The sequence below is a fragment of the Strongylocentrotus purpuratus genome, unplaced genomic scaffold (assembly GCF_000002235.5).
Source record: "Strongylocentrotus purpuratus isolate Spur 01 unplaced genomic scaffold, Spur_5.0 spur5_scaffold_4, whole genome shotgun sequence".
In the NCBI taxonomy this organism is placed as follows: domain Eukaryota; kingdom Metazoa; phylum Echinodermata; class Echinoidea; order Camarodonta; family Strongylocentrotidae; genus Strongylocentrotus; species Strongylocentrotus purpuratus.
Genome location: NW_022145610.1, coordinates 30,415,898 through 30,437,969, shown reverse-complemented (window position 1 = coordinate 30,437,969; position 22,072 = coordinate 30,415,898). Strand labels below are relative to the sequence as shown.

Here is a 22,072-nt window from a genome sequence, read left to right as displayed (position 1 = left end):
TGCTGATTTTAGTTGCTAAGGAAGGAGTACCACAAAGAGTTCTATGTTCTTTCCAGGGATTTTCACAATTCTACGGTTTTGTTGACAGGTTCCGTGCGACTCTATACCCCTGCCATGAGACTCAGGCAGAGCGAAGGGAGACGGCCATTGGTGTCATGACTAGGATAGAGGATCTACAAGTGGTGAGTAATGGGGCTCTTGAGCCATCGTCATCATCATCGTCCTCATTGTCAACATAATCATCATCTTCATCTTCATCATGATGATGATCATCATCATTATCATCATTATCCTCATAATCATAATCATTTTCATCATGGTCATCATCATTTCCATTCATCATCCATTTATCCCCTACTTTTGAATTGGGTATAAAATTTATTCTAAAATAGGCCTTCTTTCTATGCGGTCAAGTCTTTAGCATCCTTAGAGACAGCGCTTTATAAGCAAGGTTTTTATTATTATCATTAATATTATTAATATTATCAAGGTTCGCTAGTCTCAGACCTTCTGCCACAGTCCTAGTTCATGCTTTCCGACACGTGTTTGAACAAATAATAATAACAGTATAATAAAAATACTGATAATATACCTTAAGATCATTTTTCAATCTTTCTTTTTTTTCTTTTTTTCTTCAATATTCAACCTGATGAAATGTTATTCCATGATATCTAACTTTCATGAACCAAGTTTGAATTTTAAGTTGAAAATTTGTTTGTTTGTTGTTTTGGGGGAGGGTATTTGCATGTAAAAGTGTTATTTGTTATAAATATGAATACATGGGTGGTTCAATCTGCCATTAGAAGTGAAAGAGTCAACACCATTGTTGTTAATGCTGTTGTCCCTCCACAGGTCATAAGCCAGACAGATGAGCATCGTCAGCGCGTCCTGGTCTCTGCTGCCAAGAACGTGCGGGTGTGGTTCATCAAGGTACGCAAGCTCAAGGCCATCTACCACACCCTCAATCTCTTCAACCTGGACGTCACCCAGAAGTGCCTCATCGCGGAATGCTGGTGTCCAATCACCGACTTGGACAAGATCCAGATGGCCCTCAGACGAGGCACTGTGAGTAGTACACATCTTGAAAATACATTACACATCTATTCAAAATTGCTTTTAATGATTAACTTACTCTGTTCACATTGATGTATATTTTGTATGTATTGTAATTTGTAGGTTTATCTGCACTTTTTTTGTTTTGTTAACTATATAATACTAATTGTTTATCATTGTATTTTGTTTGTTATAGCGCTTAGAGAGTTTGGTAGTAAGCGCTTTATAAGCACCGTTTTTATTATTTATTATATTATTGAATATGCAATGCAAGGCAAATGCACAGCAATGAAGAGTTCAGCTCCGATATATGAATGCTCCCCAAGGAGTGGAAAATGTGCATACATTGTGTTGCGGGTAAGCCTGAATCCGATGACTGAGGTAATAATGTGTGATGCGCCTAGAAACAAAGTATTACATGCATTATAAATGTGAGCTTTTATTATTATAATTTTTATATGACCCCTATTTTAAACACCATTTTTACCATTTGTTTGAAATGCAGGAGAGAAGTGGCTCAACAGTTCCGTCCATTCTGAATCGCATGGAGACCAGCGAAGACCCACCGACGTATAACAAGGTCAACAAGTTCACCTCCTGCTTCCAGAGTCTGGTCGATGCCTATGGTGTTTGCACCTATGGAGAGGTCAATCCAGGTCAGATAAACTATGATTTACATATGATCTTTTGAACCGCCTCCAAAAAAATAGCCATAATAAATGGTTTAAGTGGATTACTATTCAGTCATTTTATATTGCCACTGGTGTTTTAAAGGTGGCATCATGTCATATGTTAACAGGGCTGCATTAAGAAACTGTGAGAATGTGTACCACTATTATTTGTAGGCCCTTCAAGAATGTGAGCTCAAGAACAGGCTTGAAAATACTTTTGTTAATTTCACATGTTCGTGTTTGCTTATCGTTAAAGCTTGTAAAATTCAACAAAAGCAGGGATAAAAGATCAGAAAATGAGGTATGATTGTTATGCGCAATAAAGAATATCTTTTGATGTCTTTAGATATGTGTCAAAAATCTGTACACTTTCTCCTTTTCCACATGTACAAATCATTGTGTGCCCAGCAGAAGGGTCTAAACAAAACTCTTGGTTAAATAGTTATTTGTAGTTTTGAAATGTATTTCTAAACATATGTACCTTTTTAAATATTTTTTTACCCAGAAAGAAGTAGCTGTGTGCAACAATGGTCCTAGGTATACCCACCTATCTGTGTGTTATAACATAGACAAATTTGAGATTACGTACTGTTAGGTATGCGTTAAAAAACGGTGACGTATGCAAACGAACGGTAATACATGTTTCTTTTGTTTTGCTTCTGTCTGCAGCTCCTTTCACGATCATCACCTATCCGTTCCTCTTCTCCATCATGTTTGGGGATCTCGGTCACGGCACGATCATGTTCCTCTTTGGACTGTGGCTGGTGTTGAGAGAGAAACAACTCCACGCCTCCCTAGCCAACCATGAGGTAAGTGTGACCTTTGGAGTGATGTCTTCAAGTCCTTTGTTTCATCAATCCTATGTCCTGTTAGATTTAGGATTATGGCATGTATGATTATGTCCTTTGAGATGATGTTGTCAAGACTTTTGGCCCATGTGTCCCATGTCCTATAAAGGTTTGGTTAGTGTTAGGGTCCGTAGCCAACCATAAGGTAAGTGTGAACTTTGGAGTGATGTCTTCAAGTCCTTTATTTCATCAATCCTATGTCGTGTTAGATTTAGGATTATGGCATGTATGGTCACGTCTTGAGACAATGTTTTTAAGTCTTTTACCCCATGTGTCCCATGTCCTATTAAGGGTTGGTTAGTGTTAGGGTCCGTTGCCGATCATGAGGTAAGTGTGACCATTGGAGTGATGTCTTCTAGTCCTTTGTTTCATCTATCCTATGTCCTGTTAGGATTAGGGTATGTAGGGTTATGTACTTTGAGATGATGTTTAAGTCTTTTACCCAGGCGTCCTTTGTCCTATTAAGGTAAGGTTGGTTTAGAGACCGTAAGTGCGACCTTTAGGACGATGCCTTCAAGTCCTTTGTTCCATTTTTACTTTGTGGTATACAAAATTTGTTATGTAAATACCCAAAGAAGCAACTCTACACCTCTCAATCCAACTATCAGGTAATTTAGTTGGATAGTGAAGGGGGTCACAGGGGGTGAACAGAGTGGGGGGGGGGGGGGGGTGAAGTGCAATATCATGCTAATCTTCCAATCTATTCATTTGGGACGAATACATTTGAGAATTAATAGCCTGTGTTCATAAAACCTCCTATGTTTGGGACTCAATTTACCATTGTATGTAAACCAAAATCGATCATTTCTTCAGATGCAAACGAGAAGAAGAAAGAAAAGGGTCTGTGTTAATCCAACACCTTCATAAATGTGAATATACATGTATTTGTAAATCTTATTTGGGATAAGATTAACCTAAGATTTACAAACTCTAAAGTGAGTTCAAGGTGATGAATAAGCATCCGTGTTTTGTACATGGCTTGTTAATTCAACCTGTGATTTCGGCAGATTCTATCTGTGATATAGGCAGATTGGGGAACGAGGAGGATGTTGTGTATTTAGGATCACCTCAAGAACCTTCTGACATTTTGTAAGTGAAATAACTATGAAATTAACGAGAGGATTCCCCTTCCCCCCCCCCCCCCCCCCTGCTGTACACAAGTCCTGGGTCCACCCCCTTACTAGGAGCAGTTGTATCATTTAGATTGTAGCCTTTTAGATGTACTAGCTAAATCTGGTAGGAATTTATTCCTTAAAACGCAGCACGCATGACAGCTGCTCTGCTAAAGCCATGCAGGGAAATTATGCTGCATTATTGTAGAGCGCTTAGAGACTTCTGATAAAGCAAGTGTTAGGCGCTATATAAGCAAATATAATTATAATTATTATAATCATTTCTACTTTCTTTGTAGATGTTTGGCACTGTGTATGGAGGAAGGTACGTACTGATGATGATGGGCTTCTTCTCGATCTACACTGGCTTTGTCTACAACGACTGCTTCTCCAAATCATTCAACATTTTTGGATCCACCTGGAACGTGTCTGCTGCAGATTATTCGTGAGTATTATAATTAATAATTGAATATTACTTTGCTATAATAATAATAATAATATCCCGCATTTATATAGCGCCCAATACATCGATTCAAGGATGTGTCTAAGGGCTTTACAGATATATTATTACCTTTTTCATCGGATTCAGGCTTACCTGCACACAATGTATGCACATTCTCCACTCCCTGGGGAGCATTCCAGCCAGTCGCCATTTTACAAGCGCACACTTGCTCATCCAACCACATTAACTTACGCATCCTACCAGGTACCCATTTAACACCTGGGTGGAGAGTGGCAAATGTAGATTAACGTCTTGCCAAAGGACATTAGTGCTGCGGCGGGACTCGAACCGTGATCTGCAGTTGGGTGAATTATCCACTAGACCATTACTGATAACATGATCTCAAAAACTTACATAAAGTCAACCTAAGGCAAATTAAATAGCCTTGTGCATCTCATGATGAAATGTTCGAAGGATACAGCGACATTACGTAATCCAAACAGGATTTCTGTAGGCATTATTTAAATTGGGTATTGAAATTGTCCCAAGTTGATTTCTTGAAAGTCTTAGTGATGGTATTTGATAAAGTCACATTGATTGGGTCATTAGAACAAGAATGTACAAGGGACTGTCATGAAATATTAAGGATATATTGACTGCTTTGAGAGGCATAGTGGTTTCTATAGGGTCAAGGGAAACTCACAACCTGCTATGACCCCAAGGCGCTTGCGCCGCGGGGTCATAGCAGGTTGTGAGTTTCCCGAGACCCTATAGAAACAACTATGCCTCAAATATTAAAAGCAGTCAATATATATTTTATATACCGAAAAAAAGGAAAATGTTGACTCACCCATTTAGGTTTCCATCTCTTTGAAGTCATGAATATTAACACCAACAATAACTTGTGTACAGTATGAAATCCAACAAGCTGTGCTCCAGTAGAACAGGGAATACCAAACGTTGTCCAGGTCTGCATTCGGAAGTCTGTTTACATCTCCGAGGTCCGTGTTGACATTTCGCAAGAACTCTTCAAATATTTTAATGCCATATTTTACTGCATACTTCGTATTTTTGCTATCAGCAGAATCGATTAAGTCTTGCAGCTGAATGTCATCCATAAGTTGAAATCTTGGCATAGCTGTGTCCTCCATTTTGCCTCTTTATTGACAAAAAATTGGAAACAAAAAACCCCAGTATTTTGTGATCGAGACTAGTACACAAAATGGCGATCGGTCGTCTGCGCTGCGTGGATTGGTAGATTCGTCGCCTGAATGCAGCGACCAAAATCGAATTGCACTCAAACACCGTTAACGGTATTGCGCATCGGTCATCGCACAAAAGAAACTTATACGGTAACACGTAAACCAAAATGGGGATCGCAGCAAAATGACGTCACGTTTCACAGCCATGGAAACAGTGCTATGAAAAATGGATATAAACCGGTAGAGCCGGGAAAAATGACTATGAATTTCAATTAGCGGGCATGGTTAAGAACATGACTGCATTTTCAACCAATCAGAAGACAGGATTAGTAAAGAATCTTAAAATGAGGTATATAAACAATGCTATATATAGTAGCATGTAGGAGAGGTGTATATATGTCAAGGTCGACTGGTATAATCACTTTACCGAAAATGCTAAAGGTGTGGGTTCAAGACCTGGCATGGTATGTACATATATGTCCTTGAGCATAGCAATTAATCTACATTATTCTTCTCCACCCATGTGCTAAGTTGGCTTGTACAGGCCTGTCCAAGGGCAACTGGCTGGAATGCTCCCCAGAGAGTGGAGAATGTCCACTATCGTGTGCAGAACAGCAATTTATTCATATGACCAGGGTTACAATAATACATGAGCATTTTGGACATTTGTGACTTGTAAAATGCTTTATAAGGAGCAGTTATCAACTAGGCGTTGTGGCATTCGCCTGTAATCCACCTAAAAGTGGAAGTTACAAACTGATTCAGCCGAGGACGCAGGTTCGAAACTGAGTCGCGTCTTTCAGAGGGTGACGTTTAAAGGTCGGTCCGCAGACGTATTTAATCATATCTGATTGATACACGTCTGTAAAAACCCAATACACACACACACACATTGCTTAGACTGTTATGATTTGTTTTGTTTTGTTTCAGTCACGAACTATTGGAACAGGACATCTCCCTTGTCTTGGATCCAAAGTTGACTTTCAATGAAACAGACCCTTATCCATTTGGAGTAGATCCAGTAAGTGCTCAGAGTCTTTTTTATCCAATGAATATCTTGGCCCCGTCTTACAAAGAGTTACGATTGATCCACATCAATCGCAAGTCATCCAATCAATCGCAATTTTGCAGTCTCCTATCTCTTATGTACATAGTTACGATTGATATCAACTCTAAGACGGGGCCCAGAAATGTATTTCTAATGTTTGGGAAATCTAAACCTTACAGCAGTTTGCTGTATAAAAAAAAAGAACAGGATGCATTCATTTGGAGTAGATCCAAAGAATGTTCACTTGTTTGATAACAGAATTCAGTGCAATACTAAATATAAGTATGTTAACAAGTTTTCATCCGACTTTGGTATTCAGTTAAGGTTTTTGGCCAAGTTCAAGATTTCTCCCTAGCAGCCTTAAGCCAATTATTTTGGTAGCCTTGTCTGGCAGTTAACCCAAAAGTCGTTTTTCATACGCAGCTTGTAGTAAGCTGCCTGTACACGGAGAAAGTATGTTTGCATGCATTTAATTTTTAGCTAAGCAAAATGGTCAGTAAAAATTCAAATGTTGAATTGAATATTTAGCACTAACTAAGAACAGAAATGATTTTCAAACTCTTTGACAGAAACACATTATGTACTAAATGTGTATATGAATGACTTCATGTTTCTTCATATTATTATTATTATTATTATTTTAGATTTGGCAGCTGGCCTCCAATAAGATCAACTTCTTAAATTCCTTCAAGATGAAGATGTCCGTCATCTTTGGGATTGGTCAGATGTTGTTTGGAGTCATTCTCAGTCTCTTCAACCACATGTGAGTCCTGGGGGGTGTTTCACAAAGATCATAAGTCAAAATTAACTTCTAAGTTGGACTAAACAATTATGGAAAGCCATTAGCATCCTTGAAAATATTTTGTAAAAGTTATTTTAAAAGGCATAAAATGTTGATTCCAAGCATTCATATTTTCTATTATCATGGGAGATTTCATGCTCTTGATGTGAAATTTATGAAAAGTCTAAAATACTTCAATTTTTGCTTTTGAATATATTTCATTATAAGGCTACAAATGGCTCTCCATGATATTTAAGTCCAACTTAGAGTTAAGTCCGACTTAGAATCTTTGTGAAACACCCCCCAGTTATCTAACAGCAGATATATGTATCACTTTCACCTACTTTAAAACCAGAAAACCGGCAACTATATTGTAGTGGTACGTCAGTTGTGATTTTTTTACTTTGTATCATGGAACTTGTGCAAATCTGGAAGGTTCTGGTTTGACAATATCCACCTCAAGAGGTGCATATGGTGCCTCCAAGTCACTTCAAGTACCCCCGGTTAACATAGGGTTAAATGACATCTTGTTTACTTCCAGGCACTTCAAGAGGTCGATCAATATCTGGTGCGAGTTTCTGCCCCAGTTGATATTCATGCTCTCCATCTTCGGCTATCTGGTGTTTCTCATCTTCTACAAGTGGCTCTTCATCGATGTTTGGAACATGCATAATGCCCCCAGCCTCATCCTCACCCTCATCAATATGGGACTTCTGACTCCACCCGATCCAGTCATGTTCCCCGGTCAGGTAAGCAAGCATACAAAAGGAGGATGATATAGGCATTTTAATGTCTTTTAAAAGGCAAAGTATGATATTCATTTTTGTTTAAAGGACATTTATCTGAAAAATAATATGCACTTGATAATCCTAGTACGTTTCTGGCAATTTCGTCATTCCTAATTATGAAATTATCAAACTATCAAATCGGACATGCCCGCAATGACATCAAATGCGTCATCAAGCCACGTGACCGTATTACCTTTTTTTTCGAGGGGCGTAGCCCAGCAAGCGTGAGAACTGTGAAAAATGGATGGCTATTATCATTTTTTGGTCAATTTAGAGATTTTCTGAAAAATCAGAGGCTGGAATATTAATAAGTAGAGGTGTATTCATGTTTTGAAAGGCTATGTTAGTTGGGTTAGAGTGGCCCTTTAAGCTGAGTAACATATTAACTAAAGTTAAGTTTAAAGATGTAGTCGAGTTCTGGTCACGTAATTACATTGAGAAACCATAGGAGCAAGTGAGTAAGGTTGATTATAAGAATTGGTGTAGCCTTTGAGGTTTTTTTAATCATCAAAACAAAAGGAAATGTACTCTTATTTGTGTACAGTGCTTTTCACCGTGTGATTTTCAGAAAACTTGATTAGAAACCTCATAGTATGGAGTGTTCTTAAAAATATACTACGCAGTCAACCTTTCCTGATAACTTCTAGATGGATTCCTTCATAGTGTAATGGCATGACTAGTACTCAACTTTATATTTTACCCCAAATATGCCACTGATTTTTCACGTAGAATGGAGGCCTTCATTGAATTCATCCAAATACGGTAGTGCCAACAAAGACAGCATGTGAGATGTATCTTGTACACAGTAGTCCTTTTCATCTCTTTCTCACTCTCTCTCTCTCTCTCTCTCTCCCTCCCTCTCTCTCTCTCCCTCTCTCCTCTCTCTCCCTCTCTCTCCCTCTCCCCCTCTCCTCCTCTCTCTCTCTCTCTCTCTCTCCCCTTTCCCTCCCTCCCCTCCTCTCTCTCTCTCTTTCATTGAAATTTTAACAAACGATTACAATTCCTACTAGCTAAATATACCATGTACAGAAGAGGTTATTTTATGTTATTCCTATTTTTTTCCATGCTCTTTCAGGTGGAAATCCAGAAGATTTTGATCATCATCGGTGTTGCATGCATCCCTTGGATGTTGTTTCCTAAACCTATAATTATGAAGTTACAGCACGACAAGAAAGTGAAGAAGGTCAGTTATTTTCCCTTATGTTGTCTGTGTGCTCAATGCACATTTGACAATTTGGATTAAATAACAATCTATATAAGTAATACGCTAAGGCTCCGCGGGGGGCGCGACGTCTCCGCGAGCCTTTGTATCTTATTGTTTATTAATGAGATCGCCGACCGAAGTTGGTGCAGCTATCTCCTCCTGAACCCTCCCCTCGGGGTACCCGTGCCCGGTGCCATCGTCCGCGGGAGAGTCTACTCTGTGGAATTGGCTATACTCCGCCCGAGGTCCTCCTCCGTGTCGACGTCCAGGGCGAAAACAGACGCGACATGCATAATGCAGGATATGCGTGACGACAGAGATACCTCATGGATATTCAACATGACATCCGTAGACACACGACCGATGACTATCCACTCACATTAAGTTGCGTATTAAATGCACCATGCACAGGGTTGGGATTACCCGAGTAAAGCATCTTTCTACAGGATATCCTTTGTAGTAGCGCTGCACAAGCCAGAGAGATACACGGGGCTAATTCCCGTCGACGTCCAAACTTAGAGTTATAGAGACCTATTTCCATCATGATTGCCGCGATTTTTATATAGTTTTCGTGAATGGAGGTATGAAATCAAAGCTTATTTTGTGATTATTACGGCAATGTATACTAAAATTTGATTATCATTTTCTAAAGGAAAGTTTTCACAAGAAAACCATTGGACTGACAATTCAGTCGCAAGCTGCCTTCAGTCAACACAAAGTGCAGTGCTGCTGTGTAGTGTGGATATCCTTTGTAGTAGCGCTGCACAAGCCAGAGAGATACACGGGGCTAATTCCCGTCGACGTCCAAACTTAGAGTTATAGAGACCTATTTCCATCATGATTGCCGCGATTTTTATATAGTTTTCGTGAATGGAGGTATGAAATCAAAGCTTATTTTGTGATTATTACGGCAATGTATACTAAAATTTGATTATCATTTTCTAAAGGAAAGTTTTCACAAGAAAACCATTGGACTGACAATTCAGTCGCAAGCTGCCTTCAGTCAACACAAAGTGCAGTGCTGCTGTGTAGTGTGTGTGAGTTGCGATGAGCTTGCAGGAAGCTTTAACACCGGCACCGCGCACCGTAGGCGTCCGACGCCTGCAGCGCCGGTGTTCGAGCTTCCTGGAGTTACGCTGTAGTGTGTGTGAGTTCACGTGAGCTGAGCTTGAGTCGAAGAGATTTGACACTTTGAAATTGTTATCTGTTGGTTTGCATCATTATTGTATGCCGCGATTTCAATATAGTTTCGTGAATCGATTTACGAAACCTGAGCTTAGAATTAGTAAAAGTATTACAATGTCTACATGTATAAATGACTGTCTGATTTTCTTGTGAAAATTTTACTTTGAAAAATGATTATCGCAATTCATGGTCAGAAATAATCACAATCTAAGGTCTATTATGTTACAGTTCTTGCATCAAATCAATGCATGAAAACTTAGTTATTGAACTAGAAAAATGTTTTTTTTTTTAAATAGGCAATTATGAAGTAGGAAGCCTGAAACCTTAGCCTACTAAACAAATCTCAACAAAGTGTAGGCCTATCCTTTTATGAATTAATGAAAAAGTAGCCCCAGAAAAAAGAGCCCCCGAAAGTTCATTACGAAAAGCTCTCGTTAAAACTATACCCCACCACTATAGCACAGCAGTCAATGTAATCTGGTGGGGTAGCACTACCCCAGATTCGTTTCTCTCGTTAAAACTTTGTAATCTGGTGGGGTAGCAATACCCCAGTTTCGTTTCTCTCGTTAAAACTTTGAGAGAGCTACTACTATTACACAGGCACCAATGGGAATATGATGGGGTCTCACTACCCCACTTTCAATTCTCTCGTTAAAAACTTGGACAGAGCCTTGAGGCTTTGAGTGAGAGATTAAGATATTGGATTGCAGCTGGACTCTACATCATCTTACGTAATACTAGTGTAAACAAACTCTTACTGGGGTCTGCCTGAAAGGAAATGAGAAGTAGGAAATAAGTATTTTACTTGTTTTAAGATATTTTCATGTCCTAAAGTCACTAATAATTTAGATGAAGACCAAAATGAAAGTTCGAACGAAGCAAAATGACCCATAATTGGCGATATAACAACAATTTTAACTCTGGCAGCGAACCCCTGCATGTGTCTCTTTCTCCCTTCTCCCTTCCTTTCCCCTTGTATCATGTTTATCTCTCTCTCGCTATCACCTCATCAAGGTCTCGGTGGGGGTGGATTACAGCGCTAGTGTGTACTTACGGCTTATCACAATCTCAGCTCTAGTACAAGTAGAAATGGTGAATGTCAAATGGGGGTTTCAATTTTAAACGACGAGTTTTCGTCATGTTGAAAAAGTAGCCCCCAAAAATTTCCTAAAAATTTGAAATGGAGCCCCCGAAATGAAAAACTTAATTTTTTGCCTGCGCCCCCCTCTAGAATCCCGTGGATTTCCGCGGGTCCTGAGTTGAGTGTATATATAATATAGGCGTGGGGTCCACGGGTTTCAAGGGGCCATAAACCCCCTGAAAGCTTGGGGGGTTTAGGCGTTTAATTAGGGTCAGATGAGCATATTTTTCATACTTTATTTGTGACACTTGCGGGTCACTAATTAGCGTGGGGTCAATACGTAGAGTTGCGTAGTGTTGCGTACCAACTACGCTGGCCTACGTTACTATATGCCGAGGGACGGAAAGGGGTACGCAAGATGAACGAAAACAATTCAACATGTTTAATTTTTTCGCGTACTTTCGGCGTAGAAACTTGACGCAGAAAGTACGCCTTTTTACGCAACACTACGCTACATGACTACGCAACAGTACGCTACCCTACGCCAGATCGACAAAGCAGTTAAAGCTTTCCACACAGTAAGCAACCATAAGCAAACCTGTACGCCAGCCTACGCATAACCTACGCAGGGACTATTTTCCCATTAATACGCAGCCTAATTGCTGCGTAGTCGGTACGCCACACTACGAAACTCTACGCAGTTCCAGTGGCTTAAAGAATAACTACCGGTACAGTTGGATCGTTTTTGTTTTTTTTATATAACGCCAAATTAAAAAAAAAACCTGTTTATAGCGTCCTGTTTTTTCAAAAAATGGGAAGGAGGCCCTTTTTTTTTTTTTTTTTTTATTCAAAATGGCAACTCCGTACATTTTCCCTGACATTCGGGCTATTTTTCAAGATGGCGGCCGACAATTTTTTTTTTCTCTTTTAAAATCAGAAATTCATTTTAGCAGTGCTTTGCATGTTTTTTTTCTTTCAAAAAAAAAAAAAAAATAGGAGGTGGCCCCCAAAAAGGAAGCAGGAAGGGACGCTGTTTTTTTTTCTTTCAAAAAAAAAAAAAATCAGAAATACATTTTAGCAGTGCTTTTCATGTTTTTTTTCTTTCAAAAAAAAAAAAAAATAGGAGGCGGCCCCCAAAAAGGAAGCAGGCGGGGACGCTGTTTTTTTTTCTTTCAAAAAAAAAAAAAAAAAAAAAAAATCAGAAATACATTTTAGCAGTGCTTTTCATGTTTTTTTTCTTTCAAAAAAAAAAAAGGAGGCAGCCCCCAAAAAGGAAGCATTTATATTTTTTAATGGCCTGAATGGCAAATAAAGTTCTTGGTGGTTTTAATTTAGACAGTCTCTATATATCTATTTACACCCCCCGCCCCCTCTAGAATCCCGCGGATTTCCGCGGGTCCTGCTAGTAATATGTATGTTTTACCAAGGGTAGCCTCATCAGTATCGACTGTTATTCCCGAGGGTCCTGTAAGCACAATATGGCATAGTTTTGCTCTGAGCTCATTTCTTTTTTAAAGTATATATCAGTATGATTATTGATTACCCCATTTATACTGGGATTTAGACTGCCTCATGTCCTTTCCAGGGGCGGTCTACCTCCCGGTACAAGTGGGTAAGAAGAATTTAGGGTGCCTCATAGTTAGCGCCGTCCAGTGGATACCCCAGACTGGTCCAGGGGCGCCCTAACTCCAGTATGAATGATCGCAGTGATCTAAGAGGGTTACCATGGCAACATTCTTGTGCAGTTGGGTGGTCCTTAATGGCATCGTTTAACAATGTTAAATCTGAGATGCATGGCCCTATGTGGTATCAGTGTCTGTGATATGGTGTAATATTGAAGCCCAAAATGATCATGAAGTGCCTCAAAAAAGTAAAAAATCTTTGAGTGACCCGTTTTACCATACTCATTTTCCCCAACAGACTGTAGTGTTATGAAAACCGTTAGAAAAACGCAAAATGAAATTTCGATTTTCATAAATACCTTGATAATCTGACAGACGATCGACTTGTAAAAGTCATGGGATTCCTGAATGACTTAAAGGTTTATAATTATGATTGCAGCATGAGTTACCAGATCCCTTTAATGGCAGTATAAATAGATTTGGGCCTGTCTAAAAAGTTGGGGGCACTCCAAGAGTGCCCTAAATTTGGGCAGCAGTATTAATGGATTAGTGGTGAGTTCCAAATTACCCCCTTGCACGTTTATCTTTGCAGTTTCATATATGTTACTTAATTATTGTATTTTCATTTTCATTTTTTATTATCATGTTATTGTTATACGCTGTTAGTTAAGTAAGAGCATTTGTTTCGTCTTAATCAAGCACAATGTCCATTTCACGTTTCTTGTTGATCCTTATTACATATTTAGATTAAACGTAAATTTGATTTCATTTGTTATGTAGAGCGCTTAGAAACTGTATCTGTATACCAGCGCTGTATAAATCTTAGATATGATTATTATTTGTATTATTATTTGCATGACCAGGCTGTGATGTATCGTGACGTACGTATGCTGTCGGGTAAGAGTGAGGAGACTGCCGAGGTACTGCATCATGATGAACTAGAAGCAGAGACAAGCGGTGCCGCTCACAATGCTTCAAAGGATGATGATGTGAGTAATCATACCTTTAAAGAGAAGGTTGAGTTCTGGGAAGAGGTGAAAAATAATTTGAGAGTGTTATCATTTTTATTGCGCAAGTGTGGAAGAACATCAGATAGGACATGTTCCCTGAAAAGCATGGCTCTTCAAATGCCTTCATATTCTAAATATGTCATGTAACATCCTACAAATCCAGGGTAGGATTTTTATGCCAGGTGTTCGTGTAGTCCCATATACATCTTTCTGTGTACAGTCTTTGTAACTTTACCAAGACTTGGCCAAATTTCTTATCATTTTGATGATTCCAGAACCTCGCAATACACACAAATTCTTATATGCTAGATGATCAACCTTTCCTGGTTGATTCCACACCGTTTCTTTCACAATGCAATCGCATGACCAGAACTCAACTTCATCTTTGATAGTTATGGAAGAAAAGGTTGGAGATCCTAGCAGCTCACAGTATTGTCGAGGTCTAAATAAATCACTTTTTCCACTTCAAATGGGAAGTGATTATCCTTAATTTCTACTCCTACATGGTTAAAACAAAATACAAATAAATATGAAATGAACCAATGTAAATGGCTAAATTCAACATAAAAATGCCACTGTGTACACAAAATAGTGATGATATATTTCACACTGTGTTGCCAATTTTGATATTGTAATGATTATGTACAATTAAATTGTTCTTATTCAAGAATGCCACAATGTACTGCATGGGAAATGGACTTATATTTTCTGTGATTTTTGTTCCTCCTGATCATGGACAATATGTAATTTCTATAAATTTGAGAAATATCACTAAAAGGTGACACTGTACTGATTTTTGAGATAAAGTTGAGTTATGATCAAGGGATTTTACTTTGATGGACATAATCTGTCTGAAAGTCAATGAGAAAGATTGATTGTGATTACTGTGAGGTTTTTGAAAATGTAAAAATTTTAAGAAATTGATTCAGTCTCGCAGAAAGTCACTTGCACTGCACAAAAAAAATGTGTACCCGGGATTGCACACACATGTGGCGTGAAAGTTTGGTACAAACATATCACATCTTTCTTGTCATATTTCAAATATGAGGGCATTTGATTTAGAGTGATACTTTCTAATTTCTTCTCTAATATTCTCTCAAACTGAAATGAAATTGATGAGAAAGCTCACCCCCAAAAAATCACATTCATTAGAACACAAGCTCTTTAGTTGAATGATTGTGATCTGCAAGGTTGACATCTATCCAGGATATCGGAAAAACCTGAAAGAAAATAGATCTCTTTTTTTTTTTAGACAGAGAAATGTCTTAGAGTTTGTAGAAAAAACATATCAAGCTATGGAAAAATCAGGGAATTTCAATGACCCTCAGAAAGAAATTTAGTGTACTGTGGAGCCCTGTACATGTAGCTGCAATAGTAGGTTTAAGAGGAATGGTTAGTGGGAATGGTTAGTGATGTGTTTTTTTTTCTTACATGAATATTTTTTCTTTATTCCAGTTTGATTTTGGTGATACATTCGTCTACCAAGCTATCCACACCATTGAGTACTGCCTTGGATGTATCTCACATACAGCATCTTATCTACGACTCTGGGCTCTCAGCTTGGCTCACGCTGGTAAGGCAATGGTGATAGTGATGGTGGTGGCGGTGGTAATGGTGGTAGTGATGTTGGTTGTGGTGGTGGTGGTGGTTGTTGTTGTGATGGCTGCAGTGGTGGTATGGGTGTTAGAAATGATAATAATAATAATATGGTTAATTATATAGCGCCGGTATCCATCAGGTTCTGACGCTCATGGCGTTTTACACATATTACCGTGGTCGTAACAAGGGTGCCAAAGTAACTAGCGCTCAAGCATATCAGGTACCCATTTACACCTGGGTGGAGAGTGGCAAATGCAGAGATGCCAACCAGTACGATTTAATCGTATTTAGTACGATAATAAGAGTGAAATGCAATCTTAAAATCTCAAAATACAATTTTTTATTTTTTTACCCATAAAATCAGTGGAATCGCATAGTAATATGTACAAGTAAACCCCCGCAACCCCAACCAAAACTTTGCTTTCCTATTTTCTCATTAAATTTTAACGAAAGAGCAAACATTTTTCTGAAATTTTACTGGCCCGGAGGCGACGGTCCAGTGGTAGTGTTGAGCTTTTGTGAAAATCTGATTTTTTAGGATACTGTTTTTTTGTGTCAAGAGGTCAAGACGTCTTGCCAAAGGATATTAGTGCCGCGGCGGGACTTGAACCCTGTACCTTGTGATCTGTAGTCGGGTGATGGGTGGTAGTGGTGTTGGTGATGGTGTTAGAGGCATAGTTAGGGGTGTAGAGGTGTTGTGGTCTAGTGAATAAGTCTTCAGACTGTGAACCACAAACCACTGAGTTTGAATTCTCAGCGACATTAATGTCCTTTGGCAAGACGTTAATCTACATTTGCCACACTTGACCCAGGTGTAGTGAGTGGGTACCTGGTAGGATGTATTCCATGAATGTACTGAGTGCTATGGTTGCTGGAGCTAAAGAATATTCAAAGTCCTTTGGAAGTGCATAGAGACATTATATCATAATATGATTTGCACTGTACAGGAACGGCATATTATTTATTATAGGCGTTGATCATGGTGTTAGTCATGGGCTTTCCGTTTGGATCGTGCTGGTAATATGAGAGTGTTCATGGTGATAATGGTGGTATGGTTATAAATGGTCATGGTAAGGGTAGCATCGGTGTTGATAGTAAACGATGGTGTTGGAGGTGATGGTCATGGTGATATTACATGTATTAGTGGTGGTAGTAGTGATGGTACACGCAGTGGCGGTAGTAGTGGTGGTGATACCTCATAGTGTGGAGATTCTGTTTGAGGCTCTTACCCAATTTCTGTACATCTCAATTCTTTTTTTCAGAGTTGTCTGAAGTGCTGTGGAACATGATGCTGGCTATAGGTCTGAGGATGAACGGGTATGTGGGAGCGTTTGCAATCTGGGCCATCTTCGCTATATGGGGTGTCCTGACAATCAGTATCCTCCTCTTCATGGAGGGACTGTCTGCCTTCCTTCATACTCTGCGACTTCACTGGTAAGACTGTCATCTCTCTCTTTCTTTCTCTCTCTTTACCTACCTCTCTCTCCTATCTTCCTCTCCCTTATCTTCCTTCATACTCTGTGACTTCACTGGTAAGACTGTGATCGATCTCTCTTTCTCTCTCTCTCTCTCTCTACCTCCTCCCTCCCTCTCTCTGTCTCTCTCTGTCTCTCTCTGTCTCTCTCTTCCTCTTTCTTTCTCTCTCTTTCCCCCTCTCTCTCTCCCTCTCTCTCTCTCTCTCTCTCTCCCTCCCCCTTACCGCCTCTCTCTCTCTCTCTCTCTCTCTCTCTCTCTCTTCCTCTCCCTTTCTTCCTCTTCCCCCATCTACCTTCGTGTTCCGCACTTTAAGTAATCTGTTCTCCAAAACGAGTAACTTGCCAAGAGATACTATACATGTAACTTTTCAGGTGTTGCTGTCCTAGGTGACAAGTTGTCTTTAGTGGCTATTTGATGGGGTGAAGTTGCCCAGCGGAGAGTTGTCTCACACTCTACACTTGTACAGTTTGTTCTGTCTCATTTATTTCTCATGTGACTTCTCCTTAGTTGGTACTCGAGGCTAAACCATTAAGCCCCAATTCACAAAGGAGGTTTAAATTTAACCCATGGTTTTAACCCTCATTTACATAACCCATGGTTTAAAACTGAAATTAGCGCATAATAAGCGTACCTTGCCTAGCGGGCATCTAATATTGGACATCTGACTGTCACGCTTATTTTGCACTAATTTTAGACCATGTGTTATGTAAATGAAGATTTAAACCTCCTTTGTGAATTCGGGCCTTAGAGATCATTACATTTATATTGGACATTCATGTCCCATATGCTTCATCACTGTTTTGCTTGGTATTCTACATAATATGTTTCTCCTTTTCTCTCTCTCTCCAGGGTGGAATTCCAGAGCAAGTTCTTCAAAGGAGAAGGATACGCCTTCATCCCGTTCTCCTTTGATATCATCCTTCAGGCCGAGGAAGAGTAAATCATCGTCATCATCATACATCTCAAATTCGTCCTATCCCAATATAACTGTTCCCAAGCCCCATAAGACACAGATAACCTTGCAGCAGAATTGCCAAATCTTTCTGAAAACCAATACTTAAAATTACAAATGTAATCACTTGATATACTTTACTATGAAATACATTCAGCAGGTGGCGTGTGTTTCTAAATTTGTATAGATTGTCATTACTAGATCTTGACCTTTTAAAGTGAACTATGAACCTGTAAAGAGTTCCAAGGATGAAAGAATTCATCTGCTTGATTTCCGACGTGAATGTATTGCAGCTGAACACCTGCATTTTGAATGAATCATACATTTTATTCAGAAATGTAAAGAAATCTGTGAACATTGACAAAATAACATCTGTAACCCTGATCCATTTTGTAGATCACTCCGTGTTTTACCATACTTCTGAACCAAGCTATGATAGTTACCGACTATTTCAATAGCATCACACCTTAAAGGCAGGGTAATTTACAAGATTGCTACCACTGCTTGAATGTATTTTCAATTGCGCCATCTCTTGGTAACGGCATACATAGAGCGATTTTCCGTTTCCTGTATCCAAGCATCATCACGCACGTGACATCAGTCGGTGATGCATTATGGGACTTGGCTGTTGATACATCGGGACATTGTGAGCAGCAGATGGCAGTATATATAAATCTAAAGAAGTGTCAGTAGATAACCCTACCTTTAAAGTTACATTTATATTTCGTACAGGACAAATTTAGAGTGTATTACGCTCTTTCACCACTATTATCTTTTTATCTGTAACCATTTGATCATTCTACATTGTGTTGGTAAGAATATAGATATATATTTTGATTAATTGATTATATAATACAAATGAGATTATACTATATTTAAAGAGAATTTGAGAAGTATTTATGATTTTTTTTCTTTGAATTTGAAGCCAAATGTTACGTCAGCATTATGTGTCTGGAGAAACTCCCCTATGAATTTCCTTTTCTTTTTTGTTTCAAACATTAGATCCTCACTAATTATGTGAACAATCTGACAGTCTATGTTTTAAAACATACTGTTTGTATTTTGTTTTGTTTATCTCTTCTTTTCTTTTCTTTTTCACCATTTTGGACTACAGTATATTTTGGGCAAGAGTAAATGTATCTTCTTTTTTTTTTGTTCATGTCTTTTTTTGTCTTTGTCATAGTAATTTTTGCTTTTAAATATGAAAGCAAACTAACATTTATCATACATACATGTACGGTGAGGTCTAATGGTACTTGTGTTAACATTCCTTTTTAAATCACAACATAAATTATAATTATATTTGAGATAGAGGAAGTAGAACAAAGGTTCTTTTTAATATAATTCTAATGAATTGGAGCCTATATTGAAAGATATTAACAAAAGGATATTTACATAATGTATTTTGGAAATACAGGTAAGGGGATGAAAGTTGTACATGTATTTACACTGCCATTTTCATAAATTGTGTAAAATTTGGCAATATATAAATGTTCACAGTATATGTAAGCCTTGCAAATCAGAGGGAGCCAACATATTAATGTACAAATGATGACATTCAGGGAACAATGTGCATAAATGAACACTGGACATGCTAGATATGTAATTTGTATGCGGTGTTAATGAGATGTTGCAATATCTGTAATTTCACTGCGACATGTTTTATTTTTTGTTCGTGATGAAAAGCCGTGCCTTTCTGAAAAACAAATCACCTTTTCTGAGGTAGAAGGGCATCATGTCACTTAATTAATACCTACATGTAGCTATTGCACTTCAAGCTTTCAACTAACAAATTATTCCCATGAATACTTAAGGTATGAATGCTATGTAGAATATTAACTATATATTGGGCATTTGAGAACATACTAACACTGTAAATTGATTTAGATTTGATACATTTTTATAAAACATATCATTGTTAAAAGGTATTTCACTGTAGTACACACAACTCACATACATTTGTAGAGAATGTACCCTTGCTAATGTATTTTTGTATGAGCTATATGCCAAGGTTCCTCTTCTACACACGTTTTAAATTCACAACACTTTTAACTCATTGCTTACAGGAACCTAGTGGTCCCTGTGTTAAGCCTATGGCAATAAGATAATTCAGTAGCCAATGAGTTAAGCCTCGTTCAGATATGGCGCAGTATTACCACCAAGCTTGTTTACATGTAATTGAATGGCAATGCATGCAACAAAGGACTTCCACATATTTGATTAGCTCTGTGTTATAAGATAGAGAAACTTGAAGCATATTACACTTACGTCATTATTTTTAACAAAAACACTACATGTCTTGTCTGAACGCACTTTAACTATGACATGAGTCAGTTCTCATTTCTTAATTGTCACTGTAGATTTATTTCAATAGATTATATGTGTGTTATGAATGGCTAAAAAGTGCTTCTTAGACATAATACATCGAAATGCCTTCTGTGTGTATTGTAGCGCCAATCAGTGTAACCCATGAATTGTTTCACAAGAGTGTTTTAAGTGCAAGGTCACTTAATGAAACATGTGGTAATTTAAATATACACAATCCAATCGGATATTGGTGAATTTGTACGTAGGATAGTTTTGAGAAACGATGACTATTACCGGTAGGCTAAATTTGATCCATTCTTAAGAGGAGTGGAATGATGACCTGTCTCTTATTAACTTGATGATGTACTGCTTAGCATAAGGTCAAAATATCACCTGGAACTGACTTAAGTACTTCATATCTGCATTTGAAACCAAAATGGTGATGTGATCTTAATGTAACGAAAGTACTGATTAATAAAAGATAACTCATGTAGATTATACAAACTTTTTGTGTATTACTGTTTTCAATATTCTTGTACCTGTTTTTGTTCAATTGAAGTTTTGTTCATATTATTAGATACTGAGGAACAGATGGAGTATATCAGTTAAGGACTTCAGGGAGCGAAAGAGAGAGAGAGCGAGAGAGAGAGAGAGAGAGAGAGAGAAGTTGAAGAGAGAAAGAAAGGGAGAAAGAATAGTAAAAAGAGAGCGAGAGAGTCAGATCCAATATTGACACAGGAACAAGAGATTTAAAAAACTGAAAAAGATCGATGATGACTGAGGATACAAGGGGCACATAATTTTCATGAGAAATTACAGAGGAAAAAATAGTGATTTAATTAAAACTCTAGTCCTATTTCATTTGCAAATGCTCCAAAAACTGGAAGGAAGAGAGAAAAGGGGAGAAAATGTACTTTTAATTCAGCAAATTACTCTGTGAAAATAGAACAGAAAAGGGCAGGAAGAGATTGAAAAATTGAAAAGAGATGAAATGCTAGAATTTTCATAAGAAATTACAGAGGGAAAAAAAAGTGATTTAATTAAAACTCTAGTCCTGTTTCATTTGCAAATGCTCCAAAAACTGGAAGGAAGAGAGAAAAGGGGAGAAAATGTACTTTTAATTCAGCAAATTACTCTGTGAAAATAGAACAGAAAAGGGCAGGAAGAGGAGGTGGCGTGGATCAATCATATCATTATTTATTGTATCATCACCACAAGCACGCAAACACAAGACATTTTCGTATTGATAACATATTTTTAATTTATACCATACTTTTTGGCTGCAGAATTACAAAGTAAACTGAACTATGATCTTCGCTCTGCCTTCGTTTTTAATGCTTGACATCCCAATTATTATTTTTTTTTTTTTACAGAAAAATAAATAACGGTCTAGATCTAGATCGATAAATATTTTTTTTTAAATGAAATGGGGGGAAAAAATGAAATTAAAGAAAGACAACAAAAATAATGAATTAAAAAAAAAAAATCTGCCCGCCGGTGTGACCGCACCGTTTGTCCTACCAGTTTCGTTTGTCCGTCGGACATAACATGCGGGTTTTCTGCTCGCATCGATCGTCCGAGGGACGATCCGTGCGGTTTGCTATCCGCACAGTCTGTCCTCATTTTGTTTTACGTGTATATTTGATAAAAGGAAGCAACTCGGTAAATCATGTGGTAGACATTTTTTCTAG

General features: G+C 38.2%; 1 protein-coding gene across 3 annotated transcripts in view; it reads left to right on the top strand.

Annotated features, from left to right (window-relative positions):
* Positions 1-20,885, top strand: part of LOC115929009 (V-type proton ATPase 116 kDa subunit a-like) — a 42,366-nt gene extending 21,481 nt beyond the window's left edge. For all 3 annotated transcript variants that reach the window (XM_030997026.1, XM_030997024.1, XM_030997025.1), the window contains exons 9-21: positions 89-182; positions 853-1,065; positions 1,559-1,709; positions 2,394-2,533; positions 3,984-4,129; positions 6,259-6,349; positions 7,021-7,139; positions 7,699-7,906; positions 9,021-9,128; positions 13,901-14,026; positions 15,503-15,620; positions 16,909-17,080; positions 17,972-20,885. In XM_030997026.1, coding sequence (XP_030852886.1) covers positions 89-182; positions 853-1,065; positions 1,559-1,709; positions 2,394-2,533; positions 3,984-4,129; positions 6,259-6,349; positions 7,021-7,139; positions 7,699-7,906; positions 9,021-9,128; positions 13,901-14,026; positions 15,503-15,620; positions 16,909-17,080; positions 17,972-18,062 — 1,777 coding nt within the window. In that variant the 3' untranslated portion in view covers positions 18,063-20,885. The remainder of the gene's footprint in view (positions 1-88; positions 183-852; positions 1,066-1,558; positions 1,710-2,393; positions 2,534-3,983; positions 4,130-6,258; positions 6,350-7,020; positions 7,140-7,698; positions 7,907-9,020; positions 9,129-13,900; positions 14,027-15,502; positions 15,621-16,908; positions 17,081-17,971) is intronic.
* The last annotated feature ends 1,187 nt before the right edge of the window (positions 20,886-22,072 follow it).